The sequence below is a fragment of the Siphateles boraxobius genome, unplaced genomic scaffold, assembly GCF_051911475.1.
Source record: "Siphateles boraxobius isolate OS27281-9 unplaced genomic scaffold, OSU_SipBor_1 3, whole genome shotgun sequence".
In the NCBI taxonomy this organism is placed as follows: domain Eukaryota; kingdom Metazoa; phylum Chordata; class Actinopteri; order Cypriniformes; family Leuciscidae; genus Siphateles; species Siphateles boraxobius.
Genome location: NW_027508919.1, coordinates 3,750,490 through 3,775,097, shown reverse-complemented (window position 1 = coordinate 3,775,097; position 24,608 = coordinate 3,750,490). Strand labels below are relative to the sequence as shown.

At 36.7% G+C, this 24,608-nt stretch overlaps 2 protein-coding genes across 2 annotated transcripts in view; one reads left to right on the top strand and one right to left on the bottom strand.

Annotated features, from left to right (window-relative positions):
• Positions 1-4,830: 4,830 nt before the first annotated feature.
• Positions 4,831-21,031, bottom strand: LOC143756756 (uncharacterized). The gene is made up of 6 exons (XM_077247436.1): positions 20,841-21,031; positions 17,808-18,187; positions 11,072-11,219; positions 10,580-10,670; positions 9,241-9,514; positions 4,831-5,368 (listed from the first exon to the last, which is right to left on the bottom strand). The coding sequence occupies exons 2-6, from the start codon at positions 17,986-17,988 to the stop codon at positions 5,220-5,222; spliced, it is 843 nt and encodes a 280-aa protein (XP_077103551.1). The 5' UTR covers positions 17,989-18,187; positions 20,841-21,031; the 3' UTR covers positions 4,831-5,219.
• Positions 7,575-24,608, top strand: part of psd2 (pleckstrin and Sec7 domain containing 2) — a 78,534-nt gene continuing 61,500 nt past the window's right edge. Inside the window, exon 1 of the mRNA XM_077247425.1 lies at positions 7,575-7,992. The gene's annotated coding sequence lies outside the window, so the exon portion shown is untranslated. The remainder of the gene's footprint in view (positions 7,993-24,608) is intronic.

Sequence of the window (24,608 nt, the reverse complement as noted above, 5' to 3'; positions counted from 1 at the left end):
TTTACTCCAATGAAATGTTATATTTTTGCGAATTTTTTCAATGAAAGATCAAAAAGGATAAACAATGCAGATTTATTTTTACAGCCATTTTTGATCATATTTAGCAGGGGTGCCAGTAAATCTGACCACAACTCTATAACTACACCGTGATATAATATTCCTGGTGTTTGTGTAGGCCTTTGTGTGTGTCAGCAGGCTGACAACAAGAACAGTCCTCCTTAGACCGTCCATTTAACAACATTCAGTCCGACCTTTGCGGCCTTCGAAGTCAGAGTCCTCTTGAATTGGAACACAGCCATAGTCTCCAGTCATATGATTCACTCCTAAAGACCCCATGATTAGCACACTTTTCTTCCTGGTTAATGTATTTCCTATCTAAAACAGGAAGCTGGTTCTGAACATTTTGAAGGGCTCATCCTTTTTTTAAATAGACAAAAATTGGTTACTGTCATTTTTTGGGCATCAGCAGGTAACCAAAATACAGAACAGCTGAAAATGCTTTTTTCTGTTTCTCTGACAGGTCACAGTGTATTAATAAGTATTAATTACACATTATTTTGTGTATGACATAATAATTGGACCTCACAGACCCATTTGGGTAGCCTATATACTGAGCATATGAGGTGAAAATTTTTCCTTTTGGTCCGATGACGCATTTCAATAGTTGAATTGAACCCTATGGAGAAGCTTTTGAAGAGTGAGGCTACATTCACACAGCAGTTCAGTTCTGTTAGGAGAGAGAAATACACTGGTGTGTAGACAGTGACAGTAAAAGAGTGACAATCGCTTTATATAACCGAAGTGACAGAATTGTAAAAGTATTAATAAACCTACTCCTAAAAACTCTTACTGACTCAAATCTTTTGAATTCTAAATCAAATCTTTACAATGGTTTTGTATATCTGCTAAAGCAAATTTATGTTAAGTAAATTAGAATATGACATGAAAAGCTCTGTAGACAAAACTCGTAAAACAAATGTTTTGTATGTAGTCAAATCAAAGGGGCGGGATTATGTCTGATTGACAGCCGTGTAAATTTCATCACATGCCTTTGTGGTCTTGTGATTGGTTTTCAACATGCCAGACATGTGATGTATGTGTTTGAAATAGTCTTTAAACATGTCTGCAGGGGATTTCTGGGTTTGTGCTATGCTGATGGTGTTGTCAGGTGCAGTTTTTCACTCACCAGAGACTCAAGACCAGATGCGTTCAAATGTTTAGGGTCAAAGGTTTTTTTTTTTTTTATATATAAATTAACACTTCTATTCAGCAAATATATCTATAATTTTACAAAAGGTTTCCACACAAAAGAAGATATTTTGAAAAATATGGGAAACCAAAAAGTTGGACCCCATTGACATAAAAAAAAACTATGGAAGTCAGTCGGGTTGATCAAATGTTTGGTTACGCGTATTCTTCCAAAAATCTTCTTTTGTGTTCAGCAGAAGAAATAAATTCATACAGGTTTGGAATGAGTAAATGATGACAGAATTTAAATTTTTGGGTGAACTATCCCTTTAATAGGCCTATATAATTTAGTTTCTTTGAGTGTATATATTACAGTATGAAAAGCTGTTTTTATATTACATTTAGTTTGCTTTAAATCAAAGTTTGTACTGTTTTGATTCAACTTAAAGCTAAATTGGTTTAGAACAAAATATGTTCTAAGAACGTTTTAACTATAACATTCCCATTAAGTTATGAAAAAGTTTTTTTAAACATTTTAAATGTTTAAAAACGTTCTTAGTTATGCGAAAGTTAAGAAAATATTTCATGTTATCACTCTGCAGACATTATGAGAACGTTACTTTTGAATGTTATCTGAACATTCTAAAAAAGTAACATTTATATAATGTTAGAAAAACGTCCAACTAATCCGTTAAAAAAAGTTCCATGATTGATGTACCCTATGGCCTAAAAAAAGTGCTAACGTTTAAAGACCAATAAGACCAGATAACTTTGAACGAACATTCTATTAATGTTACTGGACAAACTTTGGCTCATAAAATAAAATCTTGCCAGAACGTTAGCTAAAGTTCTGAGAATGTTCCCTAGCTGGTGAATTATTAAATAATTGTTAAAATATCTGTTGCTCACTATTAGTCTACTCTCTAATGGTGTTTGTGCTATAACCAGTCCCAGCTAATTAGTTTGCAATGGTTTCGGTGTTGGTGATATTACAGGTTGTGTTTTCAGTGTGTATCTCCAGTATGTGTGCATCTCCAGTATGTGTGCGTGGGCAGTAAAGGGTTAAGAGCGTTGGAGCTGTCGCAGTCCCTTCGGCCCTCGGCCTCCTGCCCTCGCTCTGATTAATCATGGAGGGAAAAACGCAGTAGACCGTTCACTGCAAGACACGCACGCACGGACACGCACACGCAGCTCCACGTATAGAGACGCGCGCACACACAGAAGGGATTGTTTTCGCCAAACGGATTCGGTCACACACACACACACACACACACACACACACACACACACACACACACACACACACTGGCGCTTTCGCTGCAGACCGTTTCGCTCTTGCCTGAGGGGCTGAGCCTGTGTGTGTGTGTGTAGCCCTGTCACATGTTGCAGCGATAAACACACACACACACACACACACACACAGCGCTCTCTCTCTCGCCAGGGGTCACTGGAGCCGAGGTTCAGCCTACACCGCTAGACCGCCACAACACTTCTCTCTCTCTCTCTCTCTCTCTCTCTCTCTCTCTCTCTCTCTCTCTCTCTCTCTCTCTCTCTCTCTCTCTCTCTCACTCGCTTTTTTCTCCCTGGGTGACAGTGGTGGAGGTGGTGATGGGCTTCTCTCTCTTTCCGCGCACAACAGTCTTTTTTTATCTCCCTTCAGAGAATCCCACTGCAGCAGGGAATTGTGTGTGCGCGCGTGTGTGTGTGTGTGCGCTCGCATGTGTGTTTAAAAGGTTTACGATGCCTGAGTACCCCTGTCCTCCTCGCGCTCAGAGAAACCCCCCACCTTCCTCTTCCTCCAGGAAGCTTCTTCAGAGCATCTGAGTGTAACGGCAAAACAGTCGTGGTCTTTGTAGAAGCAGAAGAGAGAGAGAGAGAGAGATAGAGGGAAGCAGAGAGAGAGAGAGAGAGAGAGAGAGAGAGAGAGAGAGAGAGAGAGGGGAATATGAATTCTCCTCTCATGTAAAAAATTCTAGACCGGTTTGGTCACTACAGAGACGACAGACATAAAGTATCGACTTTATGGAGTTACAGAGCAGCTTCCCAAAACTCTGCAGCTCCGTGCACGTACAGCAGTGATACTGTTTATGAAATATTCATCTGTTCTCTCGCCATTCGCACATCAGAGGTATTTCTACGGTAGGTAGCCATCATTAGTTGAGTTTTGAAAACACACATTCAACTCGGACGGGAATCTGATGGTTTATCATTATTGCATCAGCACTAAATTTAATATAATTTGATAGGCCTTTTAGCCTACCTGTCCATTTTTTTGTGTGATGTTTGTTCAGGCTAAATTACTCACGCAACCCACACAATAACATTCACTACACGTTTACTTTAATCAGAATATTCAAATCAAAAGTTATTTTTTCCATTAGAAATTGATTGAATCATGAAAAGTGGGTGTTTCAGACCTGAATGCGTGTTTGCAGTCGATGTGTGTATGATGACTAAACTCCCTCAGTCAAATGGTGACGTCAAACAAAAAGCTAAGACGTTTATTATCTTTACTGTAACTTTTGATCAAGTTACTGCCTCATTGCTTAATATAGGCCTAATTATTTTTATTTCTTTGAAAATGAATCTTACTGAACTGTTCTCCCCTCATAACTATAACTATAACATAATATGATTATGCATTGTAGACATGCATTTTAAAGCGATTTAGTCTTTATGTTTCATATTTTTATTGTTTATTTTTTGGCCTATGTGAACAGAATTTAATGAAAATTGTGTTGTGCTGAGAATTTATGTGTATGGTTATACATATGATTTTACTGATTTAGTCTTTATTGTATATAAATTGTAGTTTTATATATGCTATATGTAATGATAATTGTGTTCAATTGAAAGATGAGAAAGAATAATTTTTTAATAAAATTAAATATATATATATATATATAATATATTAAATTTAAAAAAAAATCCCCATTTTTATTTGATGTGAGCCAGACTCAAACTCACATTGCCTGTGAAACACTGTTAAATCAGGAGGCTACAGCTCCAACAGAAGGATTCACAGTACTGATGTTCCTTTAAAGTCATCCTGAAGGAAAATCACCTGTAAACCAGTTAAATTATGAGATTTGCTTGACCCATCTTCTCTACATCATCTTAACTTTCCCTCCATCTCCCTCCCTCCACGTCTCTCTTTTTCCAGCCCTGATCCTTCCGAGGAAGCGAGGAATGGGAGGAGATAAGGGAGAGGTCAGTAACTCTGCTCCATGAGCTCATTTGAGACGAGGGTCAGCATGACGGCCGTCTGCCTCGACCGCTCGAACTATCCCAGCTGCTGTTTCACAGTCTGGAATGATTGACTGGCTCCGTCATGAACCAGATGCCGCACCAAACATGTGGCGATAATATGGAAGTACATTTTGAAGGTTGATTGACTGTCGATTGTCAGTTTGTTGTTTTAAACTGGTGTTGTAGCCTATAACATGTGTTTAATATAAAATTATGATTAAAGTAAACTCCAAAATTTCATTTTGGATATCTATCTATCTATCTATCTATCTATCTATCTATCTATCTATCTATCTATCTATCTATCTATCTATCTATCTATCTATCTATCTGCGGAGGACATTAGAGGGCCTGGAACAGCATTCCTGTTTAGATGAGCATTCAGTTCTCAAAACCAGTTAAAACCTTTTTTTATTATACAATAGGCTATAACACCGTTATTTACAGACAGAAAAAAAAGATTATCTATAAAAACATGAACTTTGGTCTTTCTTCACTTAAGGAAACAAAGTTTATATAAAAATACATAAAATAAACAATATCACATAAAGGCAGTAGAACAAATGTTCCCCTGTAAACAATGTGGGAACTGAAGAGTAGGGGTGCGAGCTGGGTCATAAAGAGCGTTTGATTTCTGTACAGCGTCTGTCTCCAGCTGCATCCACACCTGGATCTGCTCATACGCGCAGGTATGTGCAAGTTCTTCTAGTTTTTTAGTCCATTTTGCAGGTTTTAAAATACACAACAGTGTTTTTCAGGTGTGCAGAGTGGCAGTGTTGTGTTTATCTGACAGAGGGGGAGGTCAGTAGGTGAGCTGGCTTGCATGGGATCGGTGGTTTGACACATGGGGCACTTGTGGTGTTGAAGTTCTTCCTGAGCTGAGCCACACGACTGCCATACGTCAGGCTGCTATCCTTTTCTTTCACCACTCCTTTACAGAGACAGAAAGAGAAGAAAGATTGTATCATTAGACATGGAAACAAAACTTACTCTGTTGAAAAACCTAGTGAGCTGCCTTGTTGTTTACATGGGCATCATGCACAATGTTAGCATGTTGCTAAGCTAACAACGACATGATACATTACTAAGTGTGAATAAATACACAGCAGGTTAGATTTAATATGGGTAGAATTAAATTGCTTCTATTGAGCTGTTATTTTATTAACACACACATATGTATATAGTTATATTCAACTTTATTTTTTATGAATAATATACATGTCAGCTTAGAGTCCAATTCTCACTGTTAACTAGCTGCTAAATAGCATGCATATTACTAGGATATTTGTTGTTTATTAGTACTTGTAAAGCACATATTAAAACCTTATTCTGTATGACCATAATCTACATCTCTAATCCTACCAATACCTAAATTAACAACTACCTACCTAACTATTAATAAGCAGTAATTAGGAGTTTACTGAGGCAAAAATCGTAGTTAATATTGAGAGTTGGACCCTAAACTAAAGTGTGACCTACAGATTGCTAAAGATAACTTTTTTATTTTTGTAAATGATGTATGTGTGTGTATATATACAGTACACACACACACACACACACACACACACACACACACACACACACACACACACACACACACACACACACACACACACACACACACACACACACACACATATTATATAAAAAAAACTTTTATGTTAGATGTGATTAATCACTCTGTGCAGGAGCGCAGCTATGATCTGGTTCAGAGCCACGAGGACCTCGCGAGAGGTCAAGACTAAGGAAATAATCAAGCAGAAATTCATAATTACGAGACTTTGACTGTCTGTAAATCACTTCTGACTTTAAAAAGCTGTAAGACCCCTGACACAAGCCCGCCGGGGATTATAATACATCCACAGCTGTCTCTCTCTCGATCCTCCTTTCCACCCACTCAAGGCAGGTCTAGAGGTCACAAGAGGGAGAAGCAAGGAGAGCGACAGCACGCAAAGAGAAAAAAGTGAGAGGAAGAAAGTAAAGGACGTAGAGAGTACAAATAACATGAGCGTGAGGAAGAGGGTAAAGGCTACGGGAGTGATGAGTCAATTTGAATGTGTTAAACGGGGTGAGACAGGTGGTCAGGGAATAGGTGAAGGGGTGATTGAGGTAGGAGGGAGGAAGAGACAGAGAGATGGAGGAGGACGCTCGTGGGGACCATGGTTGACTTCAGAGACAGATGCTGTGGAGAGCGAGACTCAGAGGAGAGGCCAGGGGAGAGCTGTATTTTTAGACTTTCCCTGAGGGGTCTAAGCCTGGAGTTCCACCCCCTTCACGCTTTTCCTGTGAGACCAACTCTCTCCCAGAACTTTTTTTCTTCTTCTGCACTGACATGGGGGTCTTTACAATGCCCTCTACATGCAGTTTTTCCTTGTATTCAAGTGACGCAACCTTTATTTCTAAGTTGCAACCAATGAGGCGGCAACACAAGACCCGTTCCCATAATGACTGAAAACATCTAACCAGATGCAATGTGGCAAAGTCATCATCAGCAAAAAATACACTTCACTTCCACATCATCTCAAATAAATCCAAATAACCTATTCCAATCTGAGACATTTTAGAGACAATGACACTCACGTTTATGCACTTTAAAAGTTTGAATAAAAACGTAATTTGTCTTTTAATTTAATATGCATATTTGAATATGTTCTGGTATTTGATACTTTTATTTAATCGCTTCAAGCTGCATTTTCACGTTTCACACCACATTGGCAAAAGGTGTCATAGGGTTTGTTAATAAACAATGCTGTAAATGGTTGCTGTAAACCTAAATCTCAAAGGGATAGAAATAAAATGGAAATAAAAGATTTAAATTAAATATTTTCATCATATAACGCGTTCGAGTCTACTCAGAAAGTTTGGACTAAAGCGCTTAATGTGGATTAGTTTTACAATCTATTAACTTTTTGAAGCTCAAAGTGGTAGTTGCGTATAGCTGTCAATGGAGGGACAGAAATATCTGATTTCATCAAAAAAAGATCTTCACTTTTTGTTTCGAAGATTCACAAATTCATCTTTGGGTCGACTTGAGGGTAAGTAATTACTGAATTTTCATTTTTGGGTGAGCTATGCCTTTAAATTAATGACTTTCGGGCACTTGGAAAAATATATGACGTCGAGATCGTGACGCAAGCGGTACTACGTGCAAACACTCGATCGTTCTTACCAAGGGCTCTGGTTCTAACTAGACAGCTGTGCGGATTATAATGGGAGCCGTCTAGTTTTGTCACGTCTCTCTCTTTCCCTCTCATGAGTTGAGCCGTGGTTCCTGTTGCTGTTTCTCTAGCCGTTCCCTGCAGCCGTGACCCCCTGACTGCGTTTGCTGTCGCCATGGAAACGTTGGATAAGCGCAAATTCCCGCTCCAGCGCACACGCACAGACTGAGTCACAGGCCCACAACCCCACACTCGATGCATCATGTATCCACTTTAACAAAAAACAAATTAAAAAAATTCACTATGTAAGCGCAATATTGTTTAAGGTGACGACACAAACAACGCCTGTCCGGCAACATCTGACCTCCCAAGCTGAAAGTCAGGTAACAGTTTACAGGTACGTTAATATGTTGGAATCCTGTAAACTCGTGTTTGTTTTCTGTTTCTAAAGAAGGTTGGGTGTAGTTTTTGAGTTTGGCTGTAAACAAAGCAGCATTTTAGTACGCAAACACCAGCGCAAAGTTGCCTGCTTTTGAATATTAGCCGCAGCTGGTAAACAAAGGAAAGTGTTGCAGTGACTGATGTGTCCTGCAGGTGGCGCACGCAGGCTTACAGGCTCCCTGTTGCTTGTGCTAATGATACTAGAAGTCCACTAGATGGCGCTTGCTGTTCGTTTATTTTGACAACAACATGAAAATCCCCTTTTAAATGTAAAATGGCCATAAACCATATAAATGTTGATCGTTAATTCCCAGGTTATCTGTTCATTTTCTGAAGTATTTAAAAACGTGTATACTGTTTATAGGTTTAATTTTAGAAACTTTTTTAATGTTTTTGTAAGAAGTCTCTTCTGCTCATTAAGGCTGCATTTATTTAATTAAAATACAGAAAAAATAGTAATATTTTGAAATATTATTACAATATAAAATAATGGTTTTCTATTTAATTTAAAATATAATTTATTTCTGTGATGTAAATCTGAATTTTCAGCATCATTACTTCAGTCTTCTTGGCATGATCCTAAAAAAGCATTCTAATGTGCGAATTTGATGCTCAGTTATTATCAATGTTGGAAACAGCTGCTTGCTTAATATTTTTTTGGAACCTGGCTGTGATACTTTTTTTCAGGATTCATTTAAAAAGTTAAAAAGAACAGCATTTATTTATTAGGCCCATATCAATTTAACACATCCTTGGAAAATAAAAGTATTCATTTCTTTCAAAAAAAAGAAAGAAAGAAAACCCATAGTGTGTGTGTGTGTTTGTGTTTGTGTGTGTGTGTGTATATGTGTGTGTGTGTGTTTGTGTGTCTCTTATTAATTTAAAATATTGTATATTAGTTTACATTTTATAATTGGTGTTTATTCAATGTTCATAGAAAGTTGAAAAATTACACAAATTAGGGTTTCAAAATGTATTTAGACATTGGTCACAAACCTCAGAAAATGAATTAAACAACAAACAATTACAATCTTTATAGAAAATAAGTTTAGTTTGACCTCCTGGGAATCGAAAAACCAATATCCTAACCTATCTATCCATCCATTGCGATTGTTATTATATTAGATGCAGATAAATGTTAATAATGGTGTGCTGTGCTTTCAGTTTGGCTTGTTCTACGGTGTTTTTGTGGTTGATTGTTTACCTTTGTCTGGTGTGGGTGTGTCCAGTGGGCGTGTCTGGTTGCTGATTGACAGCTGCTCTTTCATTGCTCTGTGCAGTTGAATCTCTCTCAGTTTGTCTGCTACTGTTGTCTCGCTGTTGCTCATGTGTGACCTGTAAAGGCCCGTGTCCTCCTCCGCACTGCCGGAGTCCGAGTCGTCTGTTGGGCCCCTGCTGTCGTCAGCTGACTGATCAGAACCGCTGTCCTGCTTGGACTCATCCGAGACTGTTGGAGAATCGCTGAGCTCCTCTGCTTTCTGGGGCAGATTGAATGAAACTCATTTGTAAACACTTACAAAATCGGAGTTGACAAATTCAGAGACACAAACAGAGAAGAAGGGGTGTTGGTGTGTTTGTGTGTGTGTGTGTGTATTCCCTCTGGCACTGTGGCACTAATGCCATCTGATACCGTTTAATTCTCTGCCCAGGCTCTAAACCATCTGCTCAGGGGAGCTTGGCCAGTCCAACTACACACACCCAGCCTCTTATTATTATTGCTGCTCTTATTATTAATATCACACACACACACGTATATGTGCATCTTCTCACATAAATGCACATTCATATGTCAAATCACATTAGTGCTCACTCAGTCGAACACATAGCGATCATGCACACTCACATCCAACACGTGTTCTATCGTAGCTGGAGACTTTCCACTGATGTCTATTGTTTCGAGCTAATGATATTCATATCCTCTATTCTAAACCTGTGCTTCTCATCTGGTGCTTTGTGACCCAAAAATTGTGAAACCAGATTTTTGGAGGGCCCTTAGAAGTGTGTAATGGACGTTACAGGTCATGCGGTCATGCCAATTTATAAGATGCCAACATGGACAGGTTTTGACATGATCCTCAAAAATCTCAAAAATACACAGAGTAAAAGAAAATACGACTCATTAATAAATACAATAAATCTGATTTTTTTTTAATGGTCAGTTTTACTATTCAGTATGGAAGCTTGTTTCTGCCACAGAATTAATAATACAAAAGTTAATTGCGACTTATTTTCTCAGAATTGCATAATATAAATCGTTATTTTTTAGTCAGTTATTAAGTCAGAATTGTGAGATATAAACACAGACTCTTTTTTTCTCAGAATTGGACTTAATAACTTGAAATTGCAAGTTTAGGCCCATATCCCACAATTTTGAGAAAAAAGTCAGAATTGCGAGGTATAAAAAAAAAAAATCAAAATTGTGGGATAAAAATTCGCAATAACCTTTTTACATGTTTTTTTATTCAGTTGAGAAGCACTGTCGTAACCCAACTTTTTAAAATTTTTATAAATACATTATTTAGCACACACACACACACACACACCTTGAGCAGTAGCTGGATCCCTGGTTCTGTGCTGATTTGTTGTGCTCTGCTGGCTTTGGTCAAGCTGCTGTTCACAGATTCTGCTTTTGCTCTGTGAACAAAGAAAATAACACATTTACTTCTCTGTCTCATGGTTGTCATGATGGGATCATTGCTTCGGATTTAGTTTTTATTAATTAGGTTTGTTTTAATCCAATTTTATTTTAATTAAACAAGCAGCTCGAAAATAACTTGATGAACATGAGAAAGTATTGAAGACATCTCTCCATATAGAACCTTTTTTAGGATCCTTAAAAATGTTGTCAAGAACCCGATGGGTCTATATATTTTGTTCTGACGTGATATTATAATTTTTTGTAGACTATATTTTTACCTGCCGTTTGTTAGTTAGTGTGTTTATAGCTCTTTGAAATACTTGTCTCTCGAATACTTGAATATTCATAATCACTTCATTTCTGGCTGCTGATGTTATTGCGGTAGAGGCCGTTGTACCTGTTGATATTGTTAGGGTTGGCTGCTGTCTTGTTCCTCAGCTCAGACAGGATGAGTTTTGAAGATTTGAGCTCATCCGATTCTCCGATAATACACACATGGACGTCGCCGTCACTGCCCAGCCGCCAGCTCACACTTTTACAAGGGCCTGAGGACAAAATGATATACATGTCAAGAAAATCAATATCTGAGAAGCAATAAATAAATGAGCAACACAGAAACAATTAAGCTACAAAGACTAAAAGATGCACGACAGAAACAACAGTTCACATTTAGTCCCTATATTGCTTTTTGAATACACATATGGGTATTTTTGAGGTTTAATAGTTTGTAATTTTATGTTAATTAGATCTTCTTTTCTCAACCCAAAGGACCAAGGTTTGGAATGACCAGCGTAAAGCATATTTCTCCATTTGACAATCGTATTTTGCCACAATATTTTTTCAGGGGAACACTAACAGATGGCTTTCTACAGGCATTGATGTTAACCAGTCAAACCCTGATCCCTTGACTTCCATGATTACAGTCTGTAGTGTGTCCTTTTCACAGACAGAGGGCGCTGTGACATTGAGTGAAATTGATCCTGTATACTGTAGGTCATCCACTCCGGTTTAGATGTGTGTTAATGTCATTCAGTGTGTAGATGCCGATGCCAGTGTTCGTCAGGATTGTATTATCACCTTACAGACACTTGCACCAACCCACAAAGGCTGTGACTCTTTCCCAGTCACCCTCATGATTATTTCAGTGTGATTTAACCTTCTCAGATTGCACGAAATGTTTGAAGGCATGAAATGAAGTGTGATCAACTGAAATGTGGTGCTTACGTAATGCTGCAGGCACACAAAAGGGATCCTTGTGCGGATCATATGGGGCCGTAGTTCAACTAACTACATAATCTAAAAGTACATTGTAATACCACAGATATCGCTGTGGGAATTAGAGAGAAAAATGTCAAGAATTTCCAAGCGTGACCAGTTTGTTCCAGTAGCGGACGACCTGTTTTTCTTTTTCCTTTATTTTGCATGCACGTAAGAGAAAACCTAACACCCTTCAGCTTCTTCAGAAAGGGTTACGTAAAGAACCAGTTCTCCAGGTTGGCAGTCTAAAGACGAGGCAGATCAGATGGCTTCACATCCAAACAAGGATGAATTTAGAGAAGGTTTCTGTTAGAAATCTCAGAAATGTTCAGTATGTGCAGGTGAAACTGTGCAAGATAGATAATATTAAAACTGGCACACATCTTTAGGAGGTGTTTTTGCACGCCAATGGTTAGATCTGTCTGTGTGTTTATTTGTGTGTTTGTGTTGCTTGTTGCCTAGCTGTGTGATGTAACAGGATGATGATAAATATGTTTTCCTGAGGAGTGTTTCTTCACTTTTGGCCAGGGCTTAATGCGGCCAGAGAGATTGGAGCTAGACCTAGTAAAGGAACATAACCCATCAGTAGTTATGTAATATCTTTAGCTGGACAATAACGTTATCCTAGAGCTGTGGTAAAGCCTAAACAATCTGTTACGGTAATTTCTATTATCACTGTAAAGCTGATTTGAAACAATCCATACTGTTAAAAGTGCTTTATAAATGAAGGTGACTTGGCTTGACTAATAAAACTTATAAATAAAAGACAATACGCCCTCCAACATTTGAGGAGAAGAGATGTTTATAGCTGAGAAGTTACTCTTTCTGATCTCTTTCTTTTCTTTGGCTCTTGTTTCTTGTACAAAAATAAATAAAAATGTCATATTTTACCCTCAAGCAGTTCCAAACCTGTATGTCAAATGTATCAGTGTTTTACATGCAATCTTCTTTTGTGTTCCACAGAAGAAAGAAAATCATACGGGTCTGGAACGACTTGACGGTGAGTAAATGATGAAATAATAGATTTATATTTTTGTGTAAATTGTCCATTTAAACTGCTTAAAATAGGCACAGATTCTTGTTGACAGGGAGCCTCAGCAAAGTCCTAAAGGCGCCTCAAGATGGTTTGAAATCATTTAAAATAAGACAAAACAAGCATTAAGTTAACTTAAACTACAAACAAAAAAAATTAAGATATTTTTAATTTAAATCCTCTTTGAAGAAGATCTCCAGGGTTTTGAACAACCTACATATAAGGTAGCCTAATTATAAAAGTGTGATTTCAAGATCGGGAAAAGTTATATAAATAATGAGATCCTCTAACAACTCCTTGGTCATTTTTATAAATTTTATAAACATACATTTATTTCTTTATTTATGCCAAGCTCTAAAATATTTTATCAGGTAGATATTTTGTATGTAAAAAAATCTATTTTTAAATCCTTATAGTAAATCACTAACTGATAGGTTATAGGTCTTCCAGTGTTGTGTGGACAGAGAGACAAAAAGAAGAGAAGCAATGAAAATGTGCATAACAGCTTCTATTTTGACTTTGACTGCATACTGTGCAATGTGACTTGTCAAATGAGAGCACAGTTTGAGATGTTGTTGAGATCATTTCTGAAAAAAATGTGAGAATATTGAAAGAAAATTAGACTAAAGGGACTGTTACATTAGATTTTATGTTCCTTTCACTTCCAATAATACATGTGTATGCGAGATCGTAAATGCAAGCATACGCTCAAACAAAAGTTCAGGCTTAACTAACTCTGAACTTGCACTGCAGAAAGACATCCAACCAATCGATGATCTACATTTCACAGATTGACTTCATTGATGAAAATCAGACAGGGAGGAAATGGTTTTTAAGAGTTTAAAGTGTCTCTATAGTAGATTGTGTATGTCCTGGAGTGTGACATCACATCCTGTTGCTAATATTCATTGACATGTATTAGATGTTTGAAGTAATCCCATATACTTAAGTCTAGACCACACCTCTAAATCTCCATTTGCTCTCCAATTCATCTCAGCGCTGTCTAAGAGAAACACTTATCGTATTAAATAAGTGTCATTGGTGATTTGTCAGTGGGCAGCGAAAGAGTCTCAGGTATAAAGTTCCAGCAATAGCTCATAGTTTTGTGTGTTTGTGTACAGAAAGAACTGCCAACGGAAACTTCAACAACATTATTTATCTTGACTACCCCTGACGCAAAGCTGACACACAGTATCAGCTGAGACGACTGAAACCAGCCACAAAGGGTTGAGCGAGGGAAAGAGAGACACAGCTGCGTTTCACAATGCTGCCATTGACATGAACTGTGAACCCTGCCATGTGCGTCCGCGGAGAGAGAATCTAAAGAGCACAGAAAGAGATTTGACTGTGTTCATGTCACACTGGAGTAAATTAATGAGTGTGCAGCTCGCACAAAAGTGCAGAGGCTTAACACGCATCACAAAGGCCCTGTGTCACATGTAGCCCATGTGACGTGACGAGATGAGAATCTGAAGCCGGAGGAGAAAACCAAGCTATTGATAGGAACGCTTACCAGGACATTAACGTCCCCAAGCAAATGTTTTTTTAATTGTCAATTCCTGTTGGGTTGGATTCCATCGTCCTCAACACATGAGCGTGGATGTTTTTTCCCAGCTTAAGAACTTGCTTTCAAGTTCTCACAGATGTTACAAGCATCTGATGCTTTGAAATTCCATGTATATTTATGCAGAGTTACGCAAATATTAGTTGTCGAGAGTTTTTCCTCATATACTGTCATTTGCAAATATTATTGGCCTCTATTTTTTCTCTCTTCTCTGTTTTTGCATGTCTTCTGTTTCCCAAAAACATGCCATTTCCAAATTTCTTGTAGAACACATCCTTAGACTTTAAAGCATTAGAAAGCCCTCAAATGTTTAGAGGAATTTACGTTGACTGGTCCCCTAAGGCATTAGATCCCAAAAAGGCTGAATGCTGATGCTGTGGGAGATAAACGGTGAGTTACTGTTGTGTTGAGGTGCAAGGCCAGTGTTGAAAAGCGGGAATTTGTCTCCGGTTTCGCCCCTGCAGCTGTAGGATGTCTCTGCGCTCATGTTATGTGACTCTTTTAGGTCACTTCATTTCCTTTGGCCTTAAAAATGTGATATCACCTCGAAATTACTTTTACATCATTTTGCATAGGTGTTGATTTTCCTGTTAAGTCATTGAGGGCGTGTTTGCTGTACTTGCGTAAAAGGGTAGGTCGAGATTTCATAAAAGTGATTCTGATTGGCTAGGGTCACACAGCAAGGGGTGATCTCATTAAATCAGGCTCTAATTGTGTTGAAATGCACTGTCTGTACACCATTTTGTTTTTGAAAGAAATGAATACTTTTATTCAGTGTATTTGTGTGGGTATGTTTATTCACATTTAATGACAGTAAAGACATTTATAATGTTACAAAAGATTTATATTTCAAATAAATGCTGTTCTTTTGAGCTTTCTATTCATCAAAGAATCCTGAAAAAATCTATCATGGTTTCCACAAAAATATTAAGCAGCACAATTGTTTTCAACATTAATTCTTGAGACTTCTTTAAAAATATCTAGGGTAGTGTAAATCATTGTAATTTGTTTTCAGTAAATTAAGCTCTTTAATATGTGGCTATTTCACCAAACTGTGTTTTTTAACTTTGTGCTAATTCTGTTTTTTTTAAAGACATCTTTACGTAAATTTTCATGCATTTTAAGGAGTTTTTTGCATTGTAAATAAACAATTTAGGTGTCTATGGCTCTGTCAATGCAGCACATTAACTGAATTTCACTCTCAAAATATATCATATCTATAAATGATATAATCTACAGAATATAACATTTTAAAAGTGTTCGCTTTGTTTGAGCTTTTTGACAGGGTAAGACAATTGGAGACATGCGTCCTTTAATAGATATATATTCTAACCTAAAAAATATAAAAGTAATAACTGTATGTGGACTATTCTAGAAACCTTAGATGTACCAGCTGTTATGAGTAATAAAATGGGAAAATCAAATGAAGATATAATTGGAGGAGGAAGATTAATTATTAATGATTAATATTAGTTATTATTATTGTTAGTTATTCATTATTATAAAAAAACAATATAATAAAAAATATTTAAATTAAATTGCTTTCAAAAATTTTGGTTCTGTAAGGTGATAGTCTCTTTAATACCTGAGCTGTGTGTGAACAGTGTAGAACTGAACTGCTGTGTGAATGTAGCCGTATTAACTAGAATCACTCTTCAAAAGCTTCTCCATAGGGTTCAGTTCAACTATTGAAATGCATCATTGGACCAAAAAGAGATATTGTTGCCTCATACACTCAATATATACCCGACTGGGTCTGTAAGGTCAAATTATGATGTCATACACAAAATAATGCGTAATTAATAACAAACACTCTGACCTGTCACCTGTCTTTTTTTCTTCTTTTTTTTGAAGGTCAAATTAGGTAATCCTGAGAAAAATGTATGGTATTGACAATTGATGATTTAAAAATTTATTTAAAATTCATCACTTTTATATGTGTGAAACCACGTTTGACTGAGTCATTTTGACATGTTTTTGAATGACATGTTGAACTCTGAATCCGTTCAGATATATATTGAGCATTTGATGCGGACATTTTTCTTTTTGTCCCAATGAAGCATTTCAGTTTTGAGCAGTTTGAGACCCTGAGATCTGAAGCTCTAGAGGAGTCACACTTGAGATTATAACACTCGCTAGTAATCTCACTGCTGTCTTGGAGAAACTATTCTTATATTACAGCCATTCTCATTGTGATTTTCTTCCTTGTGGTGGTTAAAGAAGATATTTTGGTTAAAATGTTCCTTTGAGCAGCTGTAAGTTTTAATGTTTTTTTTAGGGTTTGTGATCTAGACTGCTGTTTATGCCAGATCTTAGCTAAATGCACATCTATATTTCTCTCCATCATATACATTATTTAGTTGTTTCTCATTTAATAGCTCCATCTCTGTTGCTACAGCATTTCAGTCCTTAAGACTCTCTCTTTTCTTTATTTCTCTCTGCGAGAAATTAATCTCTACCATTTCTCAAACAAAGAGCCTCTCTGTATTTAAAACCAATCATGCGTCAGACATGTTTAATGCCTGAATTGAGTGTGAACACTAACAGAACTGAACTGCTGTGTGAATGTAGCTGTATTCACTAGAAACACTCATCCCTAAAGGGTTCAATTTACACTTATACATTTGGCAGACACTTTTATCCAAAGCGACTTACATTGCATTTCAATTTTCAAGGTACACATTTACATGCTAATCAGTTCTTGCTTTCTCTGGGAATCGAACCCATGACCTTGGCGTTGCAAGCGCCAATGCTCTACTGTTTCAACTGTTAGTTTAATATTTATGTTTTGATATTATGACTTTGATTTAATTTAATCTATGTTGAATATGAAAGTGAAGGTATTGAACGGCAATATGTTGGGAGACATCGAGTGGGTCGGATGTGATTGTTGACCACTTCATTAAGTTGTTGTGTAGAAAGCCTTTTTTGTTTTTTAAAGTGAAGTACGTTTTGTGTACATTTTAGATAAATTTCAATCAATGTTTCATCAACCAACTTCCTGGATTTAACAAATAAGAAGCTAACCAAGAACTTGGAGTTAGGCCAAAACAAAACACGTCATCGGAACAAAAGAAAGATTATCGCCTCATACGCCCAATATATATCCATCTGGGCCTGTGAGGTCCAATTATGTTGCCACACACAAAAGAATGTGTTATTAACAACAAACACTGTCAGAGACACACAAAAGCATATTTAGCTTTTCTGTAAATAGTTTTTGTCTCCTCACAGAATGACAGATGTGGCAGTATTTTTAGAAAGGGTGTAAGTTCATACCTTTCTTTTGCCGGAGCTTTTCTTTTTTCATCCCCTCCTTGCCATCCTTCTCTTCCCGCTCCTTCCAGCGCCTGACTTGTTCCTCTCTCATTTTGAAGAACAAGATCTTCTTCTGTTCATCATTCAGGGCCTCTAGTACATCAGGGTCTATGTACATGTCAGCTAGGATTTGCTGCAGCATGTTGGTTCTGTATGTGTGTTGTAGGTTTTGATTAAGTGTGCTGGTATACAAAATCGCTCCCTGAAGAGTCCAGCTTCTTTTGGGGAATTCTTATCGCCCTTTCCTCAAACAAAAGCTCCCTCTATCTTTCAGAGATTGGCATTTTAGATCCTGCTGCCGAGTTCGTTCTTGTACCAGACTCTGGCCATGTGATTCCAGTCTGAAAGAAAGGGAGAGAAATGGGAGGAGGTAAAGAAAGAAAGATCCATTACAGCATCTGTTGCCATTTTTGTTCAGCCCCCCCTTTAAGGGCGACTCTTTATATCTCTGCATTAGTTCATCCTGATTTCATTAGTGAAACAATCAAGCTTCCCACTTTAATTTCCTTTTCTGAAGCGAGCAGAGAGCAGTTTTATTTCTCTTTAGTCAGGCTTAATGAAGCTCTCAGATGTTGCTGTTTTGTTTTGAGAGGAGTGTTTTTATTGGAAGAATATGATAATAAATTCATATTGATCCACAGGAAAGAAAAATACCAAGTGAGATCTCTAAATACCTCAGTTATTAAGCAGCAATGTGGATTTTCTTGAATCTTCTACACTCAAAAAATATGTTTTACCGCTTGCTCAGTTTAATTAAAATGAGGTTTTTTTTTACATTTTGTCACAACTTAATTTCATTGTTAAATCAACCTAAAATATTTAAAACTGAAGTTTATGTAATTAATTTGTGGGTTAAAACTAGATGAATCATTTTTGTTAACAACCGAACTAACTAGCAGTAGATCTGTAGTTCCCAGCATGCTTTGCAAGGGACTGATTTAGGAGAGTAAATATAGTGATTATTATTATGTGTTATTTTATGTAATTTTCAGTTAAGGGAAAGATTTTGTTATGTTAGTGTTTAATGTTCAGTTATGTTGGATGTTTAGTGGAGTTTCTGTAATGTTTGTGAATTTTGTGGTTACATTATGCAGACGAGTGGCACCTGTGCTCAGTCATCTATGCTTATGTCAACATTGACACTACTCTTTTTTATTTGTTCATTATTGTGTATAATAATGATGAAACTGATTGTTTGAACATAAGAAAATTAAGTCTCAGTAAATTAATATACAAATTAAGTTGAACCAACATAAAAAAGCTTTAGTTAAGTTAAACATGCTAGAGTAGCCTAAATTAAACCAACCAACGTAAACCAACTAAATTGTGTTGACCCAACTAAACTAAATTAAATTGTCTGTAAAAACTTTCTTCAATTAATTTAAGTAAAGGTAATCAATTAATTGTTTGAGTGTATCTATTCTCGTTTTGTCCTAGCAGTATCTTTTAAACCTGAATTCATACAAAATGACTTGAATATGCCTCTGCAATGATGAATATGTTTTTAAGTTTTTAATTCCTGAATTTATACACCAAAGCATTTATACACCAAATCAATGTCAGTGTGTGTGGAAAGACCAACATCCAAGTTTTGTCATATGACAGGAAAATTATTAAACAAAGTAAACCCCAATAAAATAAATCACATATTTTTACTTTTTTTTTGAAGATCAAATGAAGTAACCCTGAGAAAAATTATTGGTATTGATGGTTTAAAAATTAATTTAAAGTTCATCATATTTATGTGTGAAAAAAACGTTTGACTGAGTCATTTTGACATGTTTGTCATTTTGTAAAACAAGCAGAAGTCAGTGACTGATCTGTTTGTGACATCATAATTTAATTGTGAACCCATTTTTCAGTAGTTGAATTGAATCCTATGGAGAGTCTTCTGAACACTGATTAGTGAGCGGTGAAGTTTGAGACACTTTTGAGATCTATCCGAAGATCTAGTGGTCATACTTGAGATTACTACACTCTATTAATCTCACTTCTGTCTATGAGACGTGATTCACATTACAGTGATTCTCATTACAGTGATTCTCATTGTGATTTCCTTCCCTGTGGGGGTTAAAGGAGTTTGTTTGGCCAAATGTTCCTCTGAGCAGCTGTAAGTTTTGATGTTTTGGGGTTTGTGATCCAGACTGCTGTTGAATAGAAGTCTGTTTTATGCCAGATCTCTGTGTGTTTTTCCCTCTCTCTGTTGACTTTAGCTAAATGAACATCTATAATTCCCTCCATCATTCAATTTATTTAGTTGTTCCTCATTCAGTGGCTCCATCTCTGTTGCTGTTTACACAGATTATACAGCATTTCAGTCCTTAAAACTCTCTCTCTCTCTCTCTCTCCTTTCTCTCTCTCTCTCTCTCTCTCTCTCTCTCTCTCTGCCAGAAATTAATCCTACTTCTCTACATTTCTCAAACAAAGAGCCTCTCTGTATTCAAAACCAATCATGCACCAGGTCAGACATGTTTCCACACCAAACAACTAACAAAGCCATTCAAAACAAACAAAGAAGCAATAAATTAATAAACGTCTGTGCTTTTTAATTACAGTGATATGGAGCAAGCACAGCAACTTTGAGTTTACTCAAGCAAAACCAACAATCTGAGCATGAAAGGTTAGATTGCAGCTGAAATAACATGTTAAAACTGTGATGATGATGCATCAGAGAAGACTTTGAATTTTGGTAGTTAAGGATAGACAATAGACACAGCCAGAGACTGAGACGTTTACACAAAGACTCACGACACAACAGAATCTAGATGTTGGAAAAAGAGCAACTAGAAGAAACAAAGCAAGAGAGAAAGCAGCCGTTAGACAGATCAGGAGCTTTGTAACTCTGCCAAAACAATCTGATCTGTTCCTCAGCACACGAGAAAGAGAGAGATCGAGAGAAAGAGAGAATGAAAAAGCTGTAAAGATGAGGACAAAGAGACAGCTGAGTGCTGATGAAGTCTGCTGAGAAAGAGAGAAAAGTGAACTAGTACTCACATTCTGAGCTGGAGGAGTGTGCAGTGGAGTTGTGTGAGTGAAACAGGCAGCAGCAGCATGTGTGTGTGTGTGTGTGTGTGTGTGTGTGCGTGTGAGAGTGTGTTTCTTTCTCTCGCCTGCTTTTGTATTTGAGTGCACTCGTGTGACATCATAGCATTCTTTCTCCCTCCCTCTCTCAGACTTCCTCACTCCAGCTCTCCTTCCTTGTCTCCTCCCTCTCTATCTGTTTCAATGTGCTTCATTCGCATAACAAAAACAGCTACATTTGAATTGCCAAATCACCAGGTTAGACTGATGTTGATAACAATTTACAGTGGATAGTTTTAGTTGGTTAACCATTGCATTACGTATCATGAACTACGAAAAACAATCTTTAATGTTAATTTATAAATATATACATATGTTCGTGTTTAATTCAGATTTGTTCATATTACTTATTTTTTTTATTTAATGTTAATTTATACAACTTGAAATATTAACAATGTAGTATTTGTGGAATAGTAATAATCAAGAATAATAAGTGCTGTAAAAGTATTGTTCACTGTTATTTTATGTTTGCTAAAGCATTAACTAATGTTAACATATGAAACCTTGGTGTGAATTTACCAAAGATCTAGATCTAATACGTTTATGGTACAGTCCATTAAAATACAAGTCATACAAAATTTACTAGAATAATTTTCTAACATGTTTTTAATGTCTAGTAATTTTGCGGGGGGTTGGGACTTAAAGACAAACATGACTGAGAAATTAGACATTTACTAAAAATAAGCACTTAATCAATTTAGTTTAAATATATTATTCATATATTAAATATATTTATAATACTATTAATAATTTAAAAATACAATATTTACAAAAAAAACGTGAATCTGTTTAAATCATATTACATATTTTGGTATTTTTATGAATAGGCACATTTGTTCACGGTCAAATAAAAAAAAGTCTTGCTATTCATGACTCATTTTGATCTGAAGTTGGCCATATGTTTAATATATTTGTGTTTGTAAACTTTTTTTTTTTATAAATCTCTGTCATTTTGTGGGCGTCAGCAGACGTAAATGAGTATTTACAGAACAGTCAAATATGCTTTTGTGTCACTCTGACAGAAGGTTCCTGTGTTTGTTACTAATTCCACATGCTATCGTGTGTGTGACGTTAACTAGTCCCCAATTAGCTATATTTTGACAGTTTGACGCAAAAACTTTTTTTCCCCCCGTGACGCATTTCAGTAGTTGAATTGAAGCCGAGTGTCTTCTGAACACTGATTCTAGTGAGCGGTGTGGTGAGACACTGTTGAGATCTTATCTTATTTTAGATTACTACACTCTCTATTTAATGATTGATATATTACAGTGATTTTCATTGTGATTCATCTTTCCAGCAGGGGTTTTCTTCCAACTAAAAAAATATATATATTAATGATTCAAAAGTATGTTATATTTGGAAATAATTTTTTAAAAATTAAAATATGTTTTAAAAGAATCATTGAATTGTTTTTATCAAAATAATGATTAAGTGAAAGTATTTTAGCATTTCCCCCTAATGGTTACACTAGACATTTTTAGGGTTTTTAAATATAAGGAAAAGGTATACAGGTTTTTCCTGTGTGAAATGTATCATGGTGTATTCTGTGCCAAAGACAATAGAGATGCAATAAATGAGTCAGAGAACAATGAGGTTCACACATCATAAAGCCTAATGACTAGCTAGTATCTCTATAGTGCTGTGACTGAAGAGCTTTGAAAGTGACGGGGGTTGAGCTGTGAGGGAGTGTTGGGCAGAACAGAGGGATAAAGATGTGTATTAAAGGCTATTCATTTATTGCAGGATCTTCACTATGGATAATGTGGATGGATATATTGAAACATTGAAAGATTCTACATTTAATTCCTTGACCTCTAGTGCAAACAGAGATCATGACAAGTTTAGGCACAGGTGATTTCCCATCATGCCTCGCAGGTCAAGGCTAAGTCAACAAGGAAATGAATCTTTTTTTTTTTCAGCAAGCCTCAGATTAAATTTAAAAGGCCCGTCTCTGACTTTTGTTCTTTAACAGTCATGAGTTAAACATGTTACACACCCACAATGAAGGGAGCTATGAACTGGTAAAGGGATAATTCACCCAAGATTGAAATTGACTTACCGGTCATGTTCCAAACCTGTATGACTTCCTTTCCTCTGCCATTCAATACTTTGAGAAATGTGTCTGTGTTTTGTTGAGGTTTTTTATTTATTTATTTTTATCACAAATGAAACCAAAGGGGACCATAGTTGTTTGGTTCTCATCTTTTTTCAAAATAATTTTCTTTTGAAACAGTGAGTAAATGACAACAGACCTTTAATTTTCGAGTGACTTATCCCACCTCAACATGAATCATTTTTTCAGGACTTTTTTTTTTTCTTTTTTCGAAAATCATTTTTAAGGAGATCTACACATTAAAATAGAAGTCACATGATGTTTGTTTTCCTACAAGCATGCTTTATAAATTTCCCAGAAAATTTCCTTTGAAATGTCTTGAGTCATGAATCATGGGGTGTGTGCAATGCATGCTGAAAAACAGGAAGTGTGTGTCTGGTTATGTGTACTGACCCGTTTACTCTTCCCTGACTCATGTGCTGTGGTCATGTGACTTTTGTCACTCTTTTTGAAATGGACTTCACTGCATGGCTCCATGTGAGTATGCATACACAACAATGGAGCACAGTGTGGGTTAGGGTTCACATCGTATATGTAAATAAACAAACACCCACACACACAACATATTTGACTTTCAAAGCAATCCCTCAGAATGGGAATGTTTGAACACAAGAGATTGGATCTGGAGCTCCTGGAGTTTTGAGCTGTTTATGATCGGCTTTAAAAAAAAAGTTTTTTTTGTGCGTGGCTGCACAAAACATTTCCAATACATCTTTGTTTAAATTCACAGATGAATGAAATCCTATCTTTATTAGTTATTTGAACACAGTAGTCTTCATGTGAAAATTTCGCTGTCAGCATCTTGCTTGTGTATTTTCATAAATGTAAATTTCACTTTTGGGCAAATAGTGGCCCTGAAACTCAAAAACTCAAAACCTGTCAAGGTCATATTTGACCCCAAAATATAAAGAATTTAATAATATTAATAGTAAGAATTGATCATTTTTATTACAATTAAGCATATTTTTCCTCTAAATATAATTAAAAAAAAATCAAGGCTAAATAATGATAATGTAACGTCACCAGCTGGAGTGCCTTGAGAGCCACCAGAGGGCACTCCACATTAGACTAATGTCATTCCCTCACAAACTACATCTCCCACAACTCACTTCATCCATTATCACATTCACCTGTGTCTCATTATCTTGTTTCGCTCACCCCATATACGCCTGGTTTTCTCATTCATTCACTGCGAAGTTTTGTATGTTTTTGCGCTGCATTTCTGAGCATTCTCCCTGGTTTCATTGTCTCTTGGATTTTTGCCTCTGACCCCTGTTTGTTTGTTTGGACTGCCTACCTGTGTTTTGACCTGTTGCCTGTACATTGGATTACGTGTCTGGATTAACCCATTATTAAAAGTTCTATCTGGATCTCAACCTTCTTGTCTCAGAGCAGTACGTAACAGAAAACTTCGCCATGCACAGATCCAGCAGCCGAGTAAGACACAGACCCACCGTTGATCCAGCAGTTCAACTCATCCGTTTACAGCAAGATAAAAGACCACTCCTGAGACTTTCTGTAATGGTCACCAGCTGGACTGCCTTGAGAGCCACCAGAGGGCACTCCAC